The sequence below is a fragment of the Mirounga leonina genome, unplaced genomic scaffold, assembly GCF_011800145.1.
Source record: "Mirounga leonina isolate KUSES-001 unplaced genomic scaffold, KU_Mleo_1.0 Mir_128, whole genome shotgun sequence".
Taxonomy (NCBI): domain Eukaryota; kingdom Metazoa; phylum Chordata; class Mammalia; order Carnivora; family Phocidae; genus Mirounga; species Mirounga leonina.
This window is the reverse complement of record NW_023270320.1, coordinates 15,379,805-15,398,047: the sequence shown is the minus strand read 5'-3', so window position 1 is coordinate 15,398,047 and position 18,243 is coordinate 15,379,805. Positions and strand designations below refer to the sequence as shown.

The 18,243-nt window shown below is 47.2% G+C and overlaps 3 protein-coding genes across 3 annotated transcripts in view; all 3 read right to left on the bottom strand.

Moving 5' to 3' along the window:
- Positions 1 to 788: 788 nt before the first annotated feature.
- On the bottom strand, positions 789 to 8,465 carry LOC118009794 (low-density lipoprotein receptor-related protein 2-like). The gene is made up of 9 exons (XM_035003830.1): positions 8,418 to 8,465; positions 7,464 to 7,650; positions 6,662 to 6,880; positions 5,864 to 6,047; positions 4,268 to 4,469; positions 4,017 to 4,181; positions 3,638 to 3,838; positions 1,880 to 2,429; positions 789 to 1,462 (listed from the first exon to the last, which is right to left on the bottom strand). Exons 1-9 carry the CDS (start codon positions 8,463 to 8,465, stop codon positions 1,278 to 1,280), a joined length of 1,941 nt encoding a protein of 646 aa, XP_034859721.1. The 3' UTR covers positions 789 to 1,277.
- On the bottom strand, positions 7,662 to 10,799 carry LOC118009851 (low-density lipoprotein receptor-related protein 8-like). The gene is made up of 2 exons (XM_035003860.1): positions 10,254 to 10,799; positions 7,662 to 8,944 (listed from the first exon to the last, which is right to left on the bottom strand). The coding sequence occupies exons 1-2, from the start codon at positions 10,794 to 10,796 to the stop codon at positions 8,792 to 8,794; spliced, it is 696 nt and encodes a 231-aa protein (XP_034859751.1). The 5' UTR covers positions 10,797 to 10,799; the 3' UTR covers positions 7,662 to 8,791.
- Positions 10,800 to 13,194: 2,395 nt separating this feature from the next.
- Positions 13,195 to 18,243, bottom strand: part of LOC118010010 (low-density lipoprotein receptor-related protein 5-like) — a 14,352-nt gene continuing 9,303 nt past the window's right edge. Inside the window, exons 8-9 of the mRNA XM_035004115.1 lie at positions 13,881 to 14,192; positions 13,195 to 13,207 (exon numbers count right to left, since the gene is read on the bottom strand). Coding sequence (XP_034860006.1) covers positions 13,948 to 14,192 — 245 coding nt within the window. The 3' untranslated portion in view covers positions 13,195 to 13,207; positions 13,881 to 13,947. The remainder of the gene's footprint in view (positions 13,208 to 13,880; positions 14,193 to 18,243) is intronic.

Sequence of the window (18,243 nt, the reverse complement as noted above, 5' to 3'; positions counted from 1 at the left end):
TACCAAACTTTAGTGATCTGGGCTGAAACAAAAGCCAGTGAACAATCATTAAGAAAAGCAAATTTTAGGGCACCTGGGTGGCTCAGTTGGTTAAGCGACTGCCTTCGGCTCAGGTCATGATCCTGGAGTCCCGGGATCGAGTCCTGCATCGGGCTCCCTGCTCGGCAGGCAGTCTGCTTCTCCCTCTGACCCTCCTCCCTCTCATGCTCTCTGTCTCTCATTCTCTCTCTCTCAAATAAATAAATAAAATCTTAAAAAAAAAAAAAGAAAAGAAAATTTTAAATACTTTTAAGAAAAGCAAATTTTAATTTTAAGACAACTTCCTGTGCAAAGAAAATTGCTCACTATGAAAACCGTCACCCATCTGCAGAAACTCCAGTTGAATAACAAGGGTTTTACAGAAGAGAAATGAGTTTTTCTAAATTTTTTTTCTGGGAAGAAATTTCAAGACAAAGAAAACTAGTTCTATGCCTTCCTCTAAAATAAAGTCAAGTGTAAGTTATGTTGAGCATTCATATACATCCAGATATACAAAGATAGATAATTAGGACATGAGACACCTAAATGTAGTCCATGCAAATGATAGGTAATGATTTTAAACATTGTTCTAGAACATATATGAAAATGGCTTTCTGCAATAAGTGTCACCAGTGGATTTTAAAACAGTTAGCAAAGGTCTCACCACATACCTAATAAATTAGCACCTCTGGGGGTAGGATCTGACAACTTGTTTTTGCAATTGTGCCCAACTGGTCAATGGACCAGCGTTTGGAAATATTAAAGAGATAGATTTTAAATAGCATTTTCCAGTTTCACCAAATCTAGACTCTAGCCAGAAACAACATACTAGAACACTGCTGTTTAGGCAAATCTCTTTAAATACTAGTAATACCCTGCAAGTACAGAATATTCTGTAGTTCACCTAGTACTTTTATATGTACTGAGTCAGGTGAGACAGGTACTGTCCTCATTTTACAGGTAAGCTGTTATAGCTACTAACTGACAGTTCAGTTACACTACCTGGTTCCAATTCCTGGCCCAGTTCTCTCGGTACCACATCACAATGTCTAAAGAAGAGCACCTCAGATGAAAGCCAGAAATCTCAGGCAGAACAGGATTAAGCATCTTCATAGATAAAGAACGACCAAATAAGTCAAAGCTTCCCCAAGTCATAGAATCCCTGTTACACATACATGTTAGATTAGGGAAGCTGCTTAATTATTCTTCCAGAAGAAAGACCTTGCCAAAGATCAGTGCTAGGCATTAGCAGATTCGCTTTAGAGACTCAAGAGTAAATTCAGATCACAAAGACAATCAGACGTTGAATAAGACCTACCATCATCAATTGTCATCCAGAACATCATGCCTTGGCCAAATGTAAAGAGGGTAAGGCCCTCAATTCCTCTGCGGTCCACTCTGTATCTAGAGCCATCTTGTTGAATACTCTCTCTGAGTCCTCTCCCTGGAAAGAGAGGCTCAGTTAATTTCACTTAGCCTGCACAGCTCCACTCTATCCTACAGCTCTTTGCATCTTGTCTTGCCTCCCCTCCAGGAGGACATTGTCTACCATGTGTTTTCTGAAGGACAGTTCTTCATTCACTCTACTCTAGCAGTGATACACCAAAGATTTGTTCATGCACATTTGTTAAGTTCTCGATTTTATTCCTTCACAAAGGGACACCTGTATGATTCTTCGGGCTATTACATTCTACTCAGAATGGGGAATCACTGGGTTTGTTTGGAAGGTGGTGTAGAATATGCAAACTCAGACCTAAAAGCTGTTTGAAGTCATGGCTGAAGACCAGAAAGCAGAACGTCACTACTTCACTCTGGTCAAAGTCCTTCAGACTCACGGTTAGGGTGTGTTATAATTGCTTACCAGTATCAGCCCAGTAAACTCGGGTTCCTGAATCTGAAAAGGTCAGGCCCTCAGGGACCTGGGATTTCTGCCACAGCACCTTCCTCCTGCTGCCGTCCATGGAGGCACATTCAATGCTGGACCCACGCCTACCATCATCCTGGGCACCCAGGTCCACAAAGCACATAACTGCAGAGGGTGGGTGCAGCGCAACAGAGGTTGGGCGGTAGAGATTTTCACTGACCAGGACAGTGGGATACTGGCCTTTTGAGGAAGCTACATTGATGTGAGGATTCTCACTGTCAATCCAATATATGTTTCCACTCAACCAGTCCACAGCAAGGCCGATCACTGTTCCCTCCACAGGTATGATTTTCCTCCAAGAGAGTTTTCCAGATTCTTTGAGCCTCAGTAGCCTGATATCACCATTATCCAACTCTGAAAGGTAGAGAGCCTTTTCCTGGACTATGTAGTCTAGGGATGCAAGCTGTTTCACATTGGTAAAGGGAAGTATCCTATGTTCGGGTAAAGTTGGTTGTCCTAGTAAAGCTTCTAGATTTTTCAGATAAATCTATGGGGGAAAAATTAGGTGGATGGCACCAGCTGAATCTAGTGTAATTCTTCATCTTAATTTTGCATTAATGTGACAATATTTAGAATATATGAAAACCTGAATTTATCATCTAAAAAGAGATAGCCATTATTTCTCTCCCTTCCTGGAGTTTTAAGCACCCAAAAGTCCTTGAATCCACATGTTTCAGAGATTGACTCCTTTGTTAAATGCCCTCCCCTTTCTTTTGTAAGTGTTTAAGCTATAATTGACATAATAACATTTGTCTAAGTTTAAAGTGTACAATGTGTTGTTTGGCTACATTTATATATGAAAGGCCCTCGCCTTTAAATGACACTCTACTAGTAGTATCTTACTGAAACTGAAGTCAATCCTCCAACCCCAACATTTGTCATTTTAAAGTGCCCAAGTTGATAAGTCCTCTATATAGTAGAAGTTAGAAGTGACTTGTTTGTTGGTATCTCCTATGACTTAAGAAAAGTTCCCTCATAAAATGTACTTCCCCCTCACCAGGCTAGAACCCAGCTGAGTTGCTTGGATTTAGAACTACTCTATATCATCAGTGAGATGCTTGGACAACTACACTAGATGAACCATATCTCAGATCCCGAACCTAGCTCTGGCATACTAGTTCTCAAGGAGTCTTTAGCACATAGCCCCTTTATTTTGGTCACGATAGCTCCCAGCACACAGTAAATACTAAAATTTAAGTTGTTTTTGAAGAATATTCCGGGGGGGGCGCCTGGGTGGCTCAGTTGGTTAAGCGACTGCTTTCAGCTCAGGTCATGATCCTGGAGTCCCGGGATCGAGTCCCGCATTGGGCTCCCTGCTCGGCAGGGAATCTGCTTCTCCCTCTGACCCTCCCCCCTCTTATGTGCTCTCTCTCATTCTCTCTTTCTCTCAAATAAATAAATAAAATCTTAAAAAAAAAAAAAAAGAATATTCCGGGTGGGGGTGCGGGGCGGGGAGCGCCTGGCTGGCTTGATCAGTAGAGCATGCAATTCTTGATCTTAGGGTTATGAGTTTGAGACTGACGTTGGGTGTAGTGATTACATTAAAAGGATTAATTAAAAAATTAAAAAAAAAAGACTACTCCAAGGGCCAGGGCCCTTACTATATATCACTGTGCCTGGAGAATTCTAATTACTCAGTTCTGAAACAGACCACAGCCCAGGCACAGACATGTGAGTAAGGCTACGGAACAGTACCTGCATGATAACTGTGGGCAACACGAGGAACAGAAATGCAGACTCCTCGAGCGGAACACAGGTGATGCCGTCATCCGCCAGCAGGAGTCCCACTGGGCAATGACAGCTCCCCTTGGATCGCGGGCTCAGAAGGCACAAGTGAGAACAGCCAGCGTCCAGACAAGGATTAGGAGACTTGGGCTGGAGCACTTCGTGCATTATCTGCAAGAGAGTAGCTGGATGTCACTATGCATTCCTGAATCCTTACAAACAGCAAATGAATAAATCTTGCTTTTTAATCATGATGGAAGGAGGTCACTACGGTTTGTACTTGGGAAGCTCATACACGTAGCCTTTTCCGGGAGAATTAGGGGGATATTTTGAAGAGTACACAGTGGACCTTGAGTCCATGAGGCTGTTGGGAACGCTTGATGAGGACAGCTCTGTTCTTGCCTGTGGTCTTCTTCATGCGCTGTACTGTTCGCGTCTTCATCTCAGACCAGAAGACTTCATCTTCGAACACAGCGACTGAAAAGGGGCGCTTGATTTGCGTTAGCTGCAACATCTAAAATGGGGATGATGAGGTTTCTGGGATGAGTTCTGTACAAGGCATAAGACATCACACACAGCCTAATACCAAGGAATACTCACACGAACTCCAGTACCATCCAGATGAGCAGAGCCGATACAGTGAAATTTGTCATCAGACCAGAATATCTGCCAGCTCAACCGGTCGAGAGCCAGGCTGGTTGGCCAGCCAAGACCTTGACTGACGAGGATTTTTCTGCTGCTACCATCCATCCCAGCTTGTCCTATTTGAGGTTCTCCTCCGATTTCAGACCAGTATATTAACCTGTGCGGATAAAAGTCAGCTTTAAAGTATTGCCTCACAGACAATATCGATTCATCCCTTAAACCACTGATTTCTTTTTTTTTTTAAGATTTTTATTTATTTATTTGAGAGAGAGAATGAGAGACAGAGAGCATGAGAGGGGAGAGGGGTCAGAGGGAGAAGCAGACTCCCCGCCGAGCAGGGAGCCCGATGCGGGACTCGATCCCGGGACTCCAGGATCATGACCTGAGCCGAAGGCAGTCGCTTAACCAACTGAGCCACCCAGGCGCCCTAAACCACTGATTTCTAACCCAATTATTTTTTCCTCAAACTTGGTCTATTCCTTAAGTGACACTGTGAAGTAAAAGAGAGTTTCCCTTGAAATCTTATGATGCTTGTTTAGTCATCACTTGGGGATAAAATATCATGACAGTTATAAGCAGCCAAGGAATACAGTAGTTCCTGGGCCTGGCAAATAGCTAGGGAACCTGCCAGTCTCTCCTGGGCTAGAGAGAGCAGGCTGGTTCTATGGGAAGATGTGCACCTCGGACCTTAATACTGGTCACAGCCAAGGCCATTAGATGCCTCAGAAACTACTGTCAATTTTCTGAGGACCATGGTAACAGATTCCTGGTTGTAGGCATTGAAAAGGTGAGAAAAGCAGATAGAGCGTACCCAATCTGGGTCACCTTTTGGTCCTAAGTTTTGCTCCATCTTGTTCTTACATTTGACACACACATGGCCACGCCAATGAGGGCTTGGCTCTGACAGCTAGGAAATGTTGTCTCTAAGTTCCTGGCCTTTTCCAAAGAGAAAGGACTCTGGATCAAGAACCTAGATTCAACCACAACACACAATTATTTCCGCCACTACTACCAAGCACATTAGTGTAAATTAAACACTACCCTGGGGCGCCTGGGTGGTTCAGTCAGTTAAGCATCCGACTCTTGATTTTAGCTCGGGTCATGATCTCAGGGTCCTGGGATCAAGCCAGGCGTCGGGCTCTGCACTCTGTGGGGAGCCTGCTTGAGGATTCTCTCTCTGCCCCTCCCCCTGCTTGCACTTTCTCTCTCTCTCTCTCAAATAAATAAATCTTAAAAAAAAATACATCCTATCCCTAGTTCCATTCTCCTTCCTCCTGCCATTTAAAGCCATAAAAATATATACCTCTGAATGGAGAATTATTTTCACAGAAGAAAGTACAGGTGGGCCACCAAGTGAGAACACCTACATCTCACCTCACTGAAATAAAGAACTTTTATCAGAAGCTTTTAAGATTACTATACATATGGTTGACCCACATCACCATAAGATTTTAAAGTCAAGTCAGATAGGTTTTTTTTACTCATTCTGTGTTGAGGGAACACAACCAAAATAGCACCAGACTTGACTGGCATTTTGACCCCCAGACTCACCCATTTAGGGGATCTGAAGCCAAAAACCGCAGTTGAGTCAAGTCATCATCTAGGACAATCGTGTGCTCGGATTTTCCCCTCCACACAGCGGTCAGCTGAACTGCCAAAATCTGGCCAGCTGTCCCATCCACCCAGTAGAGGTTCCTCCCAATCCAGTCGACCGCTATACAGTCTGACTTTATCCCTGAAGAGAGAGCGGAAACCATTCACCACATGGATCTAGGTTACATTACGGCTTTTACTAGGTTTCAGCTCATAGGCATCTGACTTGAATACCATGTTAATTCATTTTACAACTGTATACGCATCTCCATCAGAGCAATCTTTAAGTTCCTCCAAGGTTCTATTTGTGGAGGAAGATGACCATTAGAAATAACGGCCACTGGCTGACAGTTTGGCTGACTCGCGTGGTCTACGGAGGTAACAATGCAGCTTTCCATTTCTAGCCCACTAGCAGGCCTTGGTCCCTTTTAGTTAAGAAGATTTCACTGGGGCGCCTGGGTGGCTCAGTTGGTTGGGCGACTGCCTTCGGCTCAGGTCATGATCCTGGAGTCCCAGGATCGAGTCCCGCATCGGGCTCCCTGCTCAGCGGGGAGTCTGCTTCTCCCTCTGATCCTCCCCCATCTCATGCTCTCTCTCTCTCTGTCTCATTCTCTCTCTCAAGTAAATAAATAAAATCTTTAAAAATAAATTAAAAAAAAGAAGATTTCACTGAATCAATGTTTAGAATGTTAATGGCCATTTTTCATGTTATGCGTCATTCATGAGGGCAGGATGAAGCCCACACAGGGCACATACCCTTCACCACGGTCCCTTTCTTCTTTGTGTCCATACTTATCCACTTAATGCTTCCTGCATCGAGATCAGTCCAGAAGACTTTCTGCCCCACTAAGTCATAGTCATTAGAGAAAATCATCACGTTCTTGTCTACAGTTGCCAGAATGTCTTCCTTCAAGCTCCTCAAGCCATAGAGGAGGAGGTTGAACTGAAGCGCCACCAGCAAGATTAGTTCAGTACCTGCCAGATAAGAACTGTGTTCAGCATGTGGCCTTACAGAGCCTGAACGTTGAACTGAGCCCTGGCTAAGGAGTAAGAGAACAAAGTAGTCTTTGCCTTCTCACTGCCAGGCCTGGGACACCAGCCGGCTGGTGCTTCTCCCCTCGACGTGATGCTTGTGCTAATACCCACAGTTTAAAGATACTTAGAATCAAGGCATGAGTAGCATAAATTGGAAAAAAAAACAAAAAACAAAAACCATTTCTAACTAAGTATGTAAGCCTAGGCAGGCTGGAAAGAAGGGCTTATCAAGACTTCTGACATTTATTCTAACTTGAGGTAAGGCTGACCTGTGGCTACAGGGACCAGAGTCGTGGTTCTGTCATCATGATGGCTTATCTGTCGACACCTTCAGATCTAATTCCATCTGAACTGCTGCCTTTAAAAAGGGGATCTGGAGAATGTGCTAGGCTTGCTCGGCAGACAGAAAGCAGGCGGGAGCATTTAAGACTTGAGAAAGAAGGTTTGCATTTGTATTCCTGGGAGATTCAGGACTTCGAAGTTCCTGACCCAGGGCTTAGGAGATATCCCGGTTCCAGCTTACCTGTTGCTTTATAGGTGTGGCCATCGGGCCCCAGCGAGTAGCCAGGGTGACAGGTGCAGCTGTAGGAGCCCTGGGTGTTGACATGGGTCTGACTGCAAGGCTGACTACCCGGCTTCTCGCACTCGTCCACATCTTTGCAGACCTGGCCACTGCTCCCCAGCTCGAAGGCTTGCTCACAAGCACATACCTGAATGGGTTTCAAAAACATTAAGACTTCCTGAAGACACTGAGACATAACCTTGACGAAAAGGCCTGACCTTGCTATTAAAAGCACATGGCGATGAGCTTGATTTCAGCAGCTCAAAAAAAAAAGTTCTTAGAACCGATTTCACTTAAAATACCATCATTCTCTCGGTCTTGTCAACGCTGCTGCACACCTCACACCCTGGTCACCACCGTGGGTCCTGAGTTAACGAAGGGATCCAAGTTCAGCCCAGGACACCTAGAACCCCAGCAGAATCGATAAGAGGCAAGGAGACTGAACTGAACGGGCTGCCCGCCAACAGAGACGTTACCGTGATCAGACGTCAGAACACTGTTTCCTTCTCCTTCCCATCAGAGTTAAGTTCACGATGTTCAGCCAGCTAATAATGCTAGACCAGAACTCGGGGCAGTCCTCGATTTAAGGGCAGGTCACATTCCAAATACACATACGGAAGAGACGTCCACAAAAACGTGTGGCTTAGTCCCAAGTGTCGCCCGGAGCTCACAGCAGCGGGGCTTCTGGAGGCTGGGTGGGAAAGCTCCAGGAGACACGACACAGGGAAGGAACCTGATGGGACTCAGAAGGAGCCAGGAAGGGCTCCGCGGACACGAGAGGACCGATCAGGACAGCTCAGCCACCTAAGACTCAGGGCGTCACGAGCAGTGGGGGCCAGCCTGCCTGACGAGGTTGCCCCGTCACTGAACCAAGTTGACAGCTGCTGGTGAGCCTGGCTGCATGAACTCACAGACCCGTGTGGGGACTGGTAGCAGGCGTGGGGACACCGCGCTCGGCGGCATGCTGACGGCGAGCACGTTCCACCTTCATCGGAGCCGTCGGCACAGTCCTCCTTCCCGTCACACGCCAGGCGGAGGGCAAGGCAGCCATGGGAACGGCACTGGAACTCAGAGCTCTGGCACTTTGCGGGGGGGCCTGGAGAGGATGACTTTCCACTTTCAGAGTCTGCTCCCTGCCACCCTGAACATCCCTCCCGCGGCAAGGATGTAGTCAGGCACCTCCATCCTGGTCAGGGAATGGATGTCAGGGCTGGTGGCACTTGCTGGCTGAGCTGGCTTCTCAGGCCTAGAGGAAGCAAGCGGCCAGCGCCCCTGGAAGCCCCCTCCCTTCAGTGGGTGCCCCCACACTTACACCCAGCCTTGTCGCTGCCGTCCTCACAGTCTCTCTGCCCATCACAGCGCCACACGCCAGACACGCACTGGTCTCCGCCGGCATAGGACCACTGCCTGGGGCCACAGCGAAGCTCCTCCGGGTCACAGTCCTGAGGGGACAGTTACTGGGTCAGCAACACCCGCACTCAGAGCCCAGGATGGGGTTCTCGGAGGGAGAACGAGCCTGGCTCACAAGACAACGCTCGAGTCCCTTCTGCAACAAGGCCAGAGAAAGCCCCAAGACTCAGAAAAACGTTTTCAGCAGCCAGAGTTGAGGTGAGGAGGTCTGGGTAAAGCGAACCTGGCTGTGAAGTGAAAAGAAAGGTCTTATTTTGTCAAACCAAGACGTCTTCATTTAAGACATCTAGGCATAAGAATGTGCTCTTGGAGGGGCGCCTGGGTGGCTCAGTCAGTTGGGCGACTGCCTTCGGCTCAGGTCATGATCCTGGAGTCCCGGGATCGAGTCCCACATCGGGCTCCCTGCTCGGCGAGGAGCCTGCTTCTCCCTCTGACCCTCTCCCCTCTCATGCTCTCTCTCTCTCTCATTCTCTCTCTCTCAAATAAAAATAAATAAAATCTTAAAAAAAAAAAAAAAAAGAATGTGCTCTTGGAACCCTTCTTTAGAATTCCTTTGCCACTTGGGGGCGCCTGGGTGGCTCAGTCGGTTAGGCGTCTGCCTTCAGCTCAGATCATGATCTCAGGGTCCTGGGATCGAGTCCTGCATCAGGCTCCCTGCTTCTCCCTCTGCCTCTCCCTTTCCCTCTGCCCCTGCTCATGCGTGCTCTCTCTCTCTCAAATAAATAAAATCTTAAAAAAAAAAAAAAGAATTCCTTTGCCATCTCAAAACTGCCCCTAGCACATTAAACGTTTCGGCATCCTTCGCACCTCTCCTGACTTGGACACTCGGCTCTGGGGCAGGATGTACTAGAGGAGGGGAGGGGCTATCTGTGCCCCTGCTGACAGCCCTGAACCTTTAGATGCATTCTCAACCCCTCAGGCACCACGAGGCCTATCTCCTACCCATTTGACAGACGAGGAAGAACATGAGGGAGTTAGTACTTTCTTCAGGTCAAACGCAAGCAGCAGGACTCAAGCCAGGCTGCACGTCCCACAGCGTGGCAGGGTCAGCGCACTTCTCAGTGATGGGGAGGCAGAGCTTCGGAGCAGATCTCTGGGGGGACATTTACACCACGGCCATGAAGACCTAACCCTTGCAAACCTACAATAAAAACCTCTTAAACGTTTGTCTTTCGACAAGAGCTCTTATCACTCTGGACACTTTGTTGTCATGGTGAGTGGTTTTCTGGGCAGTAGGGATGAGAGCCTTCTCTGTTCTTGGGTTTTCTCACATTTTCTATAAGGAAGGCACATGTTGCGGTTGTGAGGAGAAATCAATTTTTCTGAAGAAGGGTGCGCTACCTGCTCATCGGTCCCGTCTTCACAGTCAAAGTCCCGGTCACAGAGCCATGCAGCGGGCACGCACTCTCCACTCCCCTGGCACTTCACCTCCCCCAACGGGCACTGCAGCGGCGAGGCCCCAGGACAGCCGTCCTCGTCGGAGTGGTCCACACAGTCTCGGTTCCCATCACAGCGCAGAGAGTTCGAGATGCACTGGCCGTTCTCACATCGAAATTCCGGGGAGCTGCATTCTACATGAACTGGAAAACAAAGCTTTAAGTAAGAACTCAGCCAGATGTGGAAGCCATCTGAAGGCATGTGAAACGTTGTGAAGACTCTCCAGTCTTCTGCTGTCACCTGGGGAACTAAACCCCAGCCCTCAAAGGTGGTTTGAATAGTGTTAGGCCAGAAAAGGCCTACTAAGCTAGCCCAGAAAAACCCCATCTTGGAGAATGAGGGCGGGGAGGACAGGCAGGGGACACACGAAGGACCCCGGGGTAGGGTGAGGAGTAGGGCTCTTCTCCAGGACCTTAACATCATCCATGAGGAGAGAAAGTCTCTCATGACATCCAGCATACCCTACATGTTATGTTCTTGGGCTCAGTTCCTACAGACAGAAGTTGCTTGACTTGGCTCAAGAAAAAAAACTCAGGTCCTAGGCAAAACCATAAATACGCATTGAAAAGTAAATTATACTTGGGGTTTCCTCCTGCCTCTCCTCCTGATGTTCTTCTCGTAAGTCCGAGTGCACTGATATTGTCTGGCTACCCAGTGGCCTCTGTATTCAAATCTATCATGGTACTTCACCGAGCCTCCTCCTCTTCCCACTTCAATTCTCCAAATTCTCTCTTCTACCCTATTCCTACAATGTGATTAAGGTTCTTGAAACAGGTCACTGGGAAGACTAAAAAGGAAGATTGAGTATCCCATTGACAAGAGGGGAAAGCAATCACATCTAAAAATAAGGATGGCCCACCGCATGAGAAGACCTAGGATCAAAATTAAAATCTTCAAGAGGGTCGATTCTAGCTCAAGAAACATTGTGTCAAGAAGACTGGTTTTCCACTAATGGGAATCTCGTTACAGAGAGGGAAGTCTTGTACCATGATCTCCAACAGCCCTCCAACTCAGGCCCTTTCATCCCAGTCTGCTAACTTCGTGGTAAGGACAGTCCATCTTCGTTTCTGCAGATTCATTATTTGCACATTCGCCTACTTGCCAAAATTCGTAACCCTCCCCCCAAATCCATGCTCCCACACTTCCACGGTCATTTGAAGATAAGCATACACAAAGCAGCAAAACACCTGCGTTGCCTAGCGCACGTTTCCAGTTGAGATGGAACAAGGCAACGCTCTGCCTTCTCGTTTCAGTCCTCACACTGCAAACAAGTGTCCTTTCTGTGGTCTATTTAGAGCCATACTTCCCACGCTGTACTTTAGGGGGATTCTGCAGTTGAAAAGGGCCCCCAAGGGTAGTGCGGAAACGCTGTCTCAGGTTCCTAGTGCGAGATGCCTGTGAGCTGCCTTACAGAGCGAATACATGTGTTAAGCTTTGTTCGGGCAGGAGTTATAATGCTGTTGGCTGTGACTTCAATGTTAATGAGTCAACAATACGTATATCAAGTAGTCTTTAAACAGCAATACACCTAAAACAAGATTACATGTTGATTAGTTGACAAAAATATCATCACGAGAGATTCTCAGAAACCTCACCTTCTATTTTTCCTATGAGCAATGATGTGATATCTGTTCATTCAGGGTTGGTGGCAACCCCGTAGAACATAACCTACCACAAATGAGTTGCACGGTACTTACCGCATCCTTGCTCATCTCTCTTGTCAGAACAGTCTGCATTTGCCATCACACAGCCAGCTCTTGGGGATACAGCGGGTCTTGTTGTCACAACGTAAAGAACAATCTTCAGTGGGCTTCCAGCAGCCCAGCTCATCAGACCCATCCGAGCACTGCTGAGCCCCATCGCAGTGGTATTTCTCCTCGATGCACTGGTTTCTGTTCAGACACTGGAAGACCCCTTAAGTGGAAAGGACCCAGGGTTCGTGCCATCTACTCAGTCCCGCTGAAGGTTTAAAGTTAGATTAACTCACCCTCATCCTGGACTTTGAGGGGCAGGTGGACTGCATCCTAACTGTTCGAGCTCTATAGCTTATCTAATCCATAAACAAGCTTTAATAAAGTGCTCAGGTCAATTAAATTCGCAAGCTGAACGAGGTTGTTCAAGGAATAAGGGCTCATATTGGTTTGGTGACTTTAACAGCTTGTTGAAAAACACTGCCAAATCTGTTCTAAGTGGTCCATTCAGGTCGGTTTATGGCTCAGCCTTTAGAGAGGCAAATATTGGAACACTTAAGCGAACGTGAGGAGGCAAGGAAGCAATAGTTAAAAATTACACCTGGTAAAACATCTGACTTAACTGTGATAACATGGATACTGGCATTAAATGGATCTCTTTACCATCAGATTAAGAGGTTTAAGGTGCTAACGTATGAGAGGACTCCCCAAAGGGGTTCTGGTGGGCAAACTTCTGGGAGTTTTGCCTGGGGTCTTGTGTCATTTAGCAACTTTGAGAAAGGGGTCCGATTCTTACTCCTCCAGCATAAGGCCAAGTTAGGGAGAAGGCCTGCTGCACTGTGGCTCAGGACAACTGCCAATACAAAGATACCCAGGATTTTATCCTCTGAAAACACACCGGCGAGAGGCAGAGAAAGTGGATTTCAAAGAAGCACCGCACAGAGGAAGACTCGCCTGAAACCTGCTGATTCTCTGCCAGGATGATCATCTTCCTCACGTACGGCTCTTTCGACACCATGAAGGGCTCCAGCATCCTCCTGTCCCACAGCAGGAGGGCTCCTCTGTGCACGGTCACCAGGTAGGGCTCGTGAGCCGCTATAATGCCGTCACTCCAGGTTTTGTTCAAAGTGTATGTTCTGTTTTTTAGGAGACTCAGACTCTGCAACCCTAAGGAAGAGTCAAGTGCTTACAAGCTGACAGAGAACAAGTAACCCGTGACGGGGGGCGTGGGTAGCCCTCGATTAAGCGTCAGTGAGCCCCACTGATAATAAGCACAGATTCTTCCTATCGAATTTTGTAGGTTTTAGTTTTGTAGTTAAAGATAGTCCCGGGAAGTGTTTAAAGCTCCAGGAACGTGAGATGTGCCGCGTGGAAGCGTCAGGCGTGCCATTCCTGTCTTTCAGGCGGTGTGCCAACATGCTCGGTCGCCTGCACACAGCCACCAGCCATTGGAGGTTGCTTCTGGAGGAGACCATCAGGGTTGGCAGCAGGGTAGAGGTCGTATCTGATATCCAGTGCACCTAAAACACCTCTGTTTCATTTGCAATGCAAGTTTGGGTCTATTACTTCTACTCATGGAGACAGAAACACAACCCAAACAAAAAGCAACTAAGTGTATGTTAGCTCTGCAGTTTTCTACCTCTCAAGTCAGAAATCTAGACTTACAAAGGAAACCGAGTTTGAGCCGAGGGACGTGTGCCCAAGCTGTAACTATGAAAACCAGATTTTGAGCCAAGGTCTAGCTAGTTCTAGGACCGACAGTGATCCGCATCCTGAAACGAGCCTTACCACCACCACTCCCCCAGCTTCTTCCAACTGCACTGCTCTGTGTCGCGCTTACCTGACCCTTTGGTCGTCCAGAGGATGCTAGACGAGCCAAGGTCTAAGGCCATGTGGGTGTCCGCCGTCTAGGTGCCTGTCCAGACTTGCTGTCTGGTTTTGCCATCGAGAGTCATACTTTGCAAGTGTTTCCCACTTTCTACCCAGTAGAGCACTCTCTTTGGCCAATCGAGAAGAAGAGGCAGTATAATGCTGCCTGTTCTGTAGAGGGTCCAGGTGTCTGGGCCAGGGATCCTAGTCTTCTGGATAGCACTTCGGTCACAGGGCACCCAGTACAAGTTCCCCGTGGGTATGTCCACATTTGCTGAGCAGACTGTGAGGGGAGAAAGGAACTCCCATCAGAAAGGACATTCAGGGTGCCTGGGTGGCTCAGTTGGTTGAGCGACTGCCTTCGGCTCAGGTCATGATCCTGGAGTCCCTGGATCGAGTCCCGCATCGGGCTCCCTGCTCGGCAGGGAGTCTGCTTCTCCCTCTGACCCTTCCCCCCTCTCATGTGCTCTCTGTCTCCCTCATTCTCTCTGTCTCAAATAAATAAATAAAATCTTAAAAAAAAAAAAAAAGAAAAAGAAAGGACATTCAAATACATTCGTGCATGGTCTTAACGTTTTGGGTCAAGAATAGAAGATGCTTAAAGAGATGCAAAGCCTGGTCCCTAACAAGTCCACATGCCTCATTCACATGAGGAGTCCCATCATGCTTACTCTGGTTCCAGCACCTTATCTCTCATACGAGCCCACGTGATCCTCACAACCAGCTGGTGAGGGAGATATCCACCGCCTTTTAGAAGTTAGATATCTAAGTGGCAATGCTTACGTTTGCATGCAGACCTGCAACTTTGGATTCACCTCCCTTTTTGTCAGTTAAGTATGAAAATCAATCAATGATATGCCCAGTGGCTAGAACTGAAATCGCTATGGGAAAGCAGAGACTGGGTAAAGTGTCACCACAACAGTGGTATGAAAGGTCACCGGTAGAGTGGATGGATAATGAGGAGACCTACAGCTAGAAGACAGAGATAGGGTAGGGACCAAGTACGTGAAAGCCACAAAGTGGTAGCTTTTAAGTGTAACAGACGCGGGCACTAACCCACCAAGCACTCCCTACTCCCATCCTGGCCCACTAGAGCTGCGCAAGTGGGTCTCAGCTAGGTAGTACCTACCCTGGGGTGTGGTATAGCATAAAAGTTAGAGCAGTATTAGGCTAGCAAGTCAGATTGCCATTTTCAAAGCACATTCCAAAATAAGGTGTCAGCTAATTACTATGCCTCAGTTTCTGCAAATGCCTGGTTGGGACAGTGCTTCTCTCAGTTTTGAGGATTAGAGTTCGTACCTATGAAGAGCTTAGGAGAGCATCTGTTATCTTAGAGCGATGTGCTGGAATGGCCAGTTGTTAAATTCAGGAATGCTGCAAGCTTGCTGTCCGGTATAATCATTATTAAAACTAGATTACATCGACTTAATCGCATTTGAAACAAAAATACTCCAGTCCTCACATTCCTGCATTTTGCTACGGCACACCCCTTCCTAACCCCACGTAAAGTGACATTACATGGGGAGCTTGAAACCTGGCACTGTGGGCGTATTTTTAACCAGAGCCATTGGCAAACACTCCATATCAGGGCTTGATTTGTTTTCGGTTTTGTTTTCTAGACCAGGGACTGACAAACAATGGCTCTTGGGCCAATTCCAGCCTGCGGTGTGTTTTTGTAAATTCCGGGGGAACACACCATGGTCATTCGTGCACATATGGTCGTTGGCTCCTTTGCAGATACAATGGCAGAGTGCCCGAGTAGCCTGAAATAGTTAACTGTAGTTACTGTCTGGCCTTTTCTAGAAAGAGGCCGACAACCCCTGGCCTGGACTTAAGTGGCAGAGAAAAAATGTTAATACTGCAAATTAAACTCACAGAAGTCCCACCTATGGCCATGACATTTTAAAGACCACAAAAGTTGGGGAAACATTTTCCTAGTATTTGAAAACAATTATCCAAATCCACAAATAAGTCCTTTGGGTCAATAAACTCATTCCAATTAGTTTTCACTGGTGCACTTCTTGCTTGTTTATGGAAACAAGTGTCAAATAACATTACAGTAGGACTGTATTCACTCAGCGATGGCAGTGACTCCTTGCCAAATCAGATCTCAATCAAGCATGTATTCATGGTTGGATTTTGTTAAATTTTGATTGAACTATAAACTGCTTTTTTATTCTGAATTCTTGGATCTGTAGCCAATCTGAAAATCATGTAGCTATATGAAATTTACAACAAAGGACATTGTATATTTTGTTATTTGTAAATTGTTACAACCTTTATATCAGTAAGCTTTATTACAAACATATATAATGTATCTATGCGCACATCCGCCACCCCCCAGAGAGCTGGGTCTTAATAGAAAACCCTGTAGTGTGCCGGGACATATTTCAGAATTCAAATGTTAACTACGAGGGAGGTGGACAAACAGATGAGGCACAAAGCTGGGGCATGGGTAGCAGAATGGAGAAGCCTGTACACACAGGATTCATGTGTTCTAGTTCTTCCCACTGCCTGAGTGTTAGGGTGGGAGGTCTTACTATTCCTCATGTTTTCATGTGGAGGAACTTGCACAGAGTTGTCCCGCACATTCCTTAAGTCACTCTAGGAAAGAAGGGACTTGAGGTTGGCCAGTTAGTAAGAACAGACTGGCCACGCCCAGTTCAGCTTCTCTCTTCTCCTTTGGGCTCTGTCATCCGCACAGAAGGCAAGTTCTCCCTGGCATGAGGTCTCACCAGTGCTGTGCAAATTCAAGGTTGAATGGCCAGTTGTCAGGGACACAGAATGTTCTTTGAGCAATTCTATGCAGGTTCTTTTTTGTTTTTTTTTTAAGATTTTATTTATTTATTTGACAGAGAGATAGACAGAAGAGCACAAGCAGAGGGAGTGGCAGAGGGAGAGGGAGAAGCAGGCTCCGCACCGAGCAGGGAACCCGATGCGGGACTCGACCCCAGGACCCTGAGACCATGACCTGAGCCAAAGGCAGACCCTTAACCATCTGAGCCACCCAGGCGCCCTCTATGCAGGTTCTTAAAGACATGAACTCTTGCCTAAAACAGAATGTTGAAGCCCTCCCATTTTTTATTAGCAACCTCCTCTGTATTTCCCAGCTACACTTTTCAACGAGGACAAGATTAACTTATTCAAGAGGAAACGCTAGGGGGCCTGGATGGCAGAGTCAGTTAAGCATCCGACTCTTGGTTTTGGCTCAGGTTGTGATCTTGCGGTCATGAGATGGAGCCCCACGTTGGGCTCCACGCTCAGCACAGAGTCTGCTTATGTATCTCGTTCCTTGTGGCCCTCCCTGCCATGTGCGCTCGATCTCTCTCTCAAATAAATCTCTTTTTAAAAAAAAAAAAAAAAAGAGGGATGCCTGAGTGGCTCAGTCGGTTAAGCGTCTGCCTTCGGCTCAGGTCATGATCCCAGGGTCCTGGGATCGAGTCCCGCATCGGGCTCCCTGCTTGGCGGGAAGCCTGCTTCTCCCTCTCCCACTCCCCCTGCTTGTGTTCCTGCTCTCGCTGTCTCTCTCTCTGTCAAATAAATAAGTAAAATCTTTTAAAAAATAAATAAATAAATAAAAGAGAAAACACTGATATTAGCACCCTCTAATATAAGGATAAGCTGAAAGCTGCGTGCTCATGGGTTGTAAGGAGGTCCTGAGATCTGCAAACAGGTCCTGACAGGTAGTAACCAGCCTGATCCCTTCTGTGAAGGGCCTGCCTGGCTTTGTCAAGCTTTCAGCCACTGAACAGGAAAAAACACACCCGTGCGGCACCTTTACTCCTCCAACACTTCTGACACCAGATGTGGGTGTGTGGGGGGGTCCCCACACCAAGCAATTCTGCAACACTAGCCAAATGTCCCACAATTCAGTTTTGACCCTGTCCTCCTCGAGCTGGCATCAGAGCCCACGGGTTCTGTCCCAAGACTGCCCCCACTTCTGATGCCAACCACAAGTCTGGTTGTCACCTGCATTCTGATCCACTGGCTCTAAATCGGGGTTCCTACAACCCCCTTGAGTTTGAGGATTTGCTGCTCACAGAACTGAGGGAAACACATTTACTGGTTTATTTCATAAGAGATACAGATAAACAGCTGGACAAAGAGATCCACAGGGCAACATCCAAAGGGCCCACAAGTAGGAGCTTCTGTTCCCATGGAGATGGGGAATACCACCCTCCCAGCATATGGATGTGTTCACCAACCCAGCTCGCTGAACCACCTACTTTGGGGATTTCATGGAGGCTTCATCACGTAGGCATGGCTGATCACTGATTCCATTTCCAGCCCCTCTCCCCTCTCACTGATTCCATTTCCAGCCCCTCTCCCCTCTC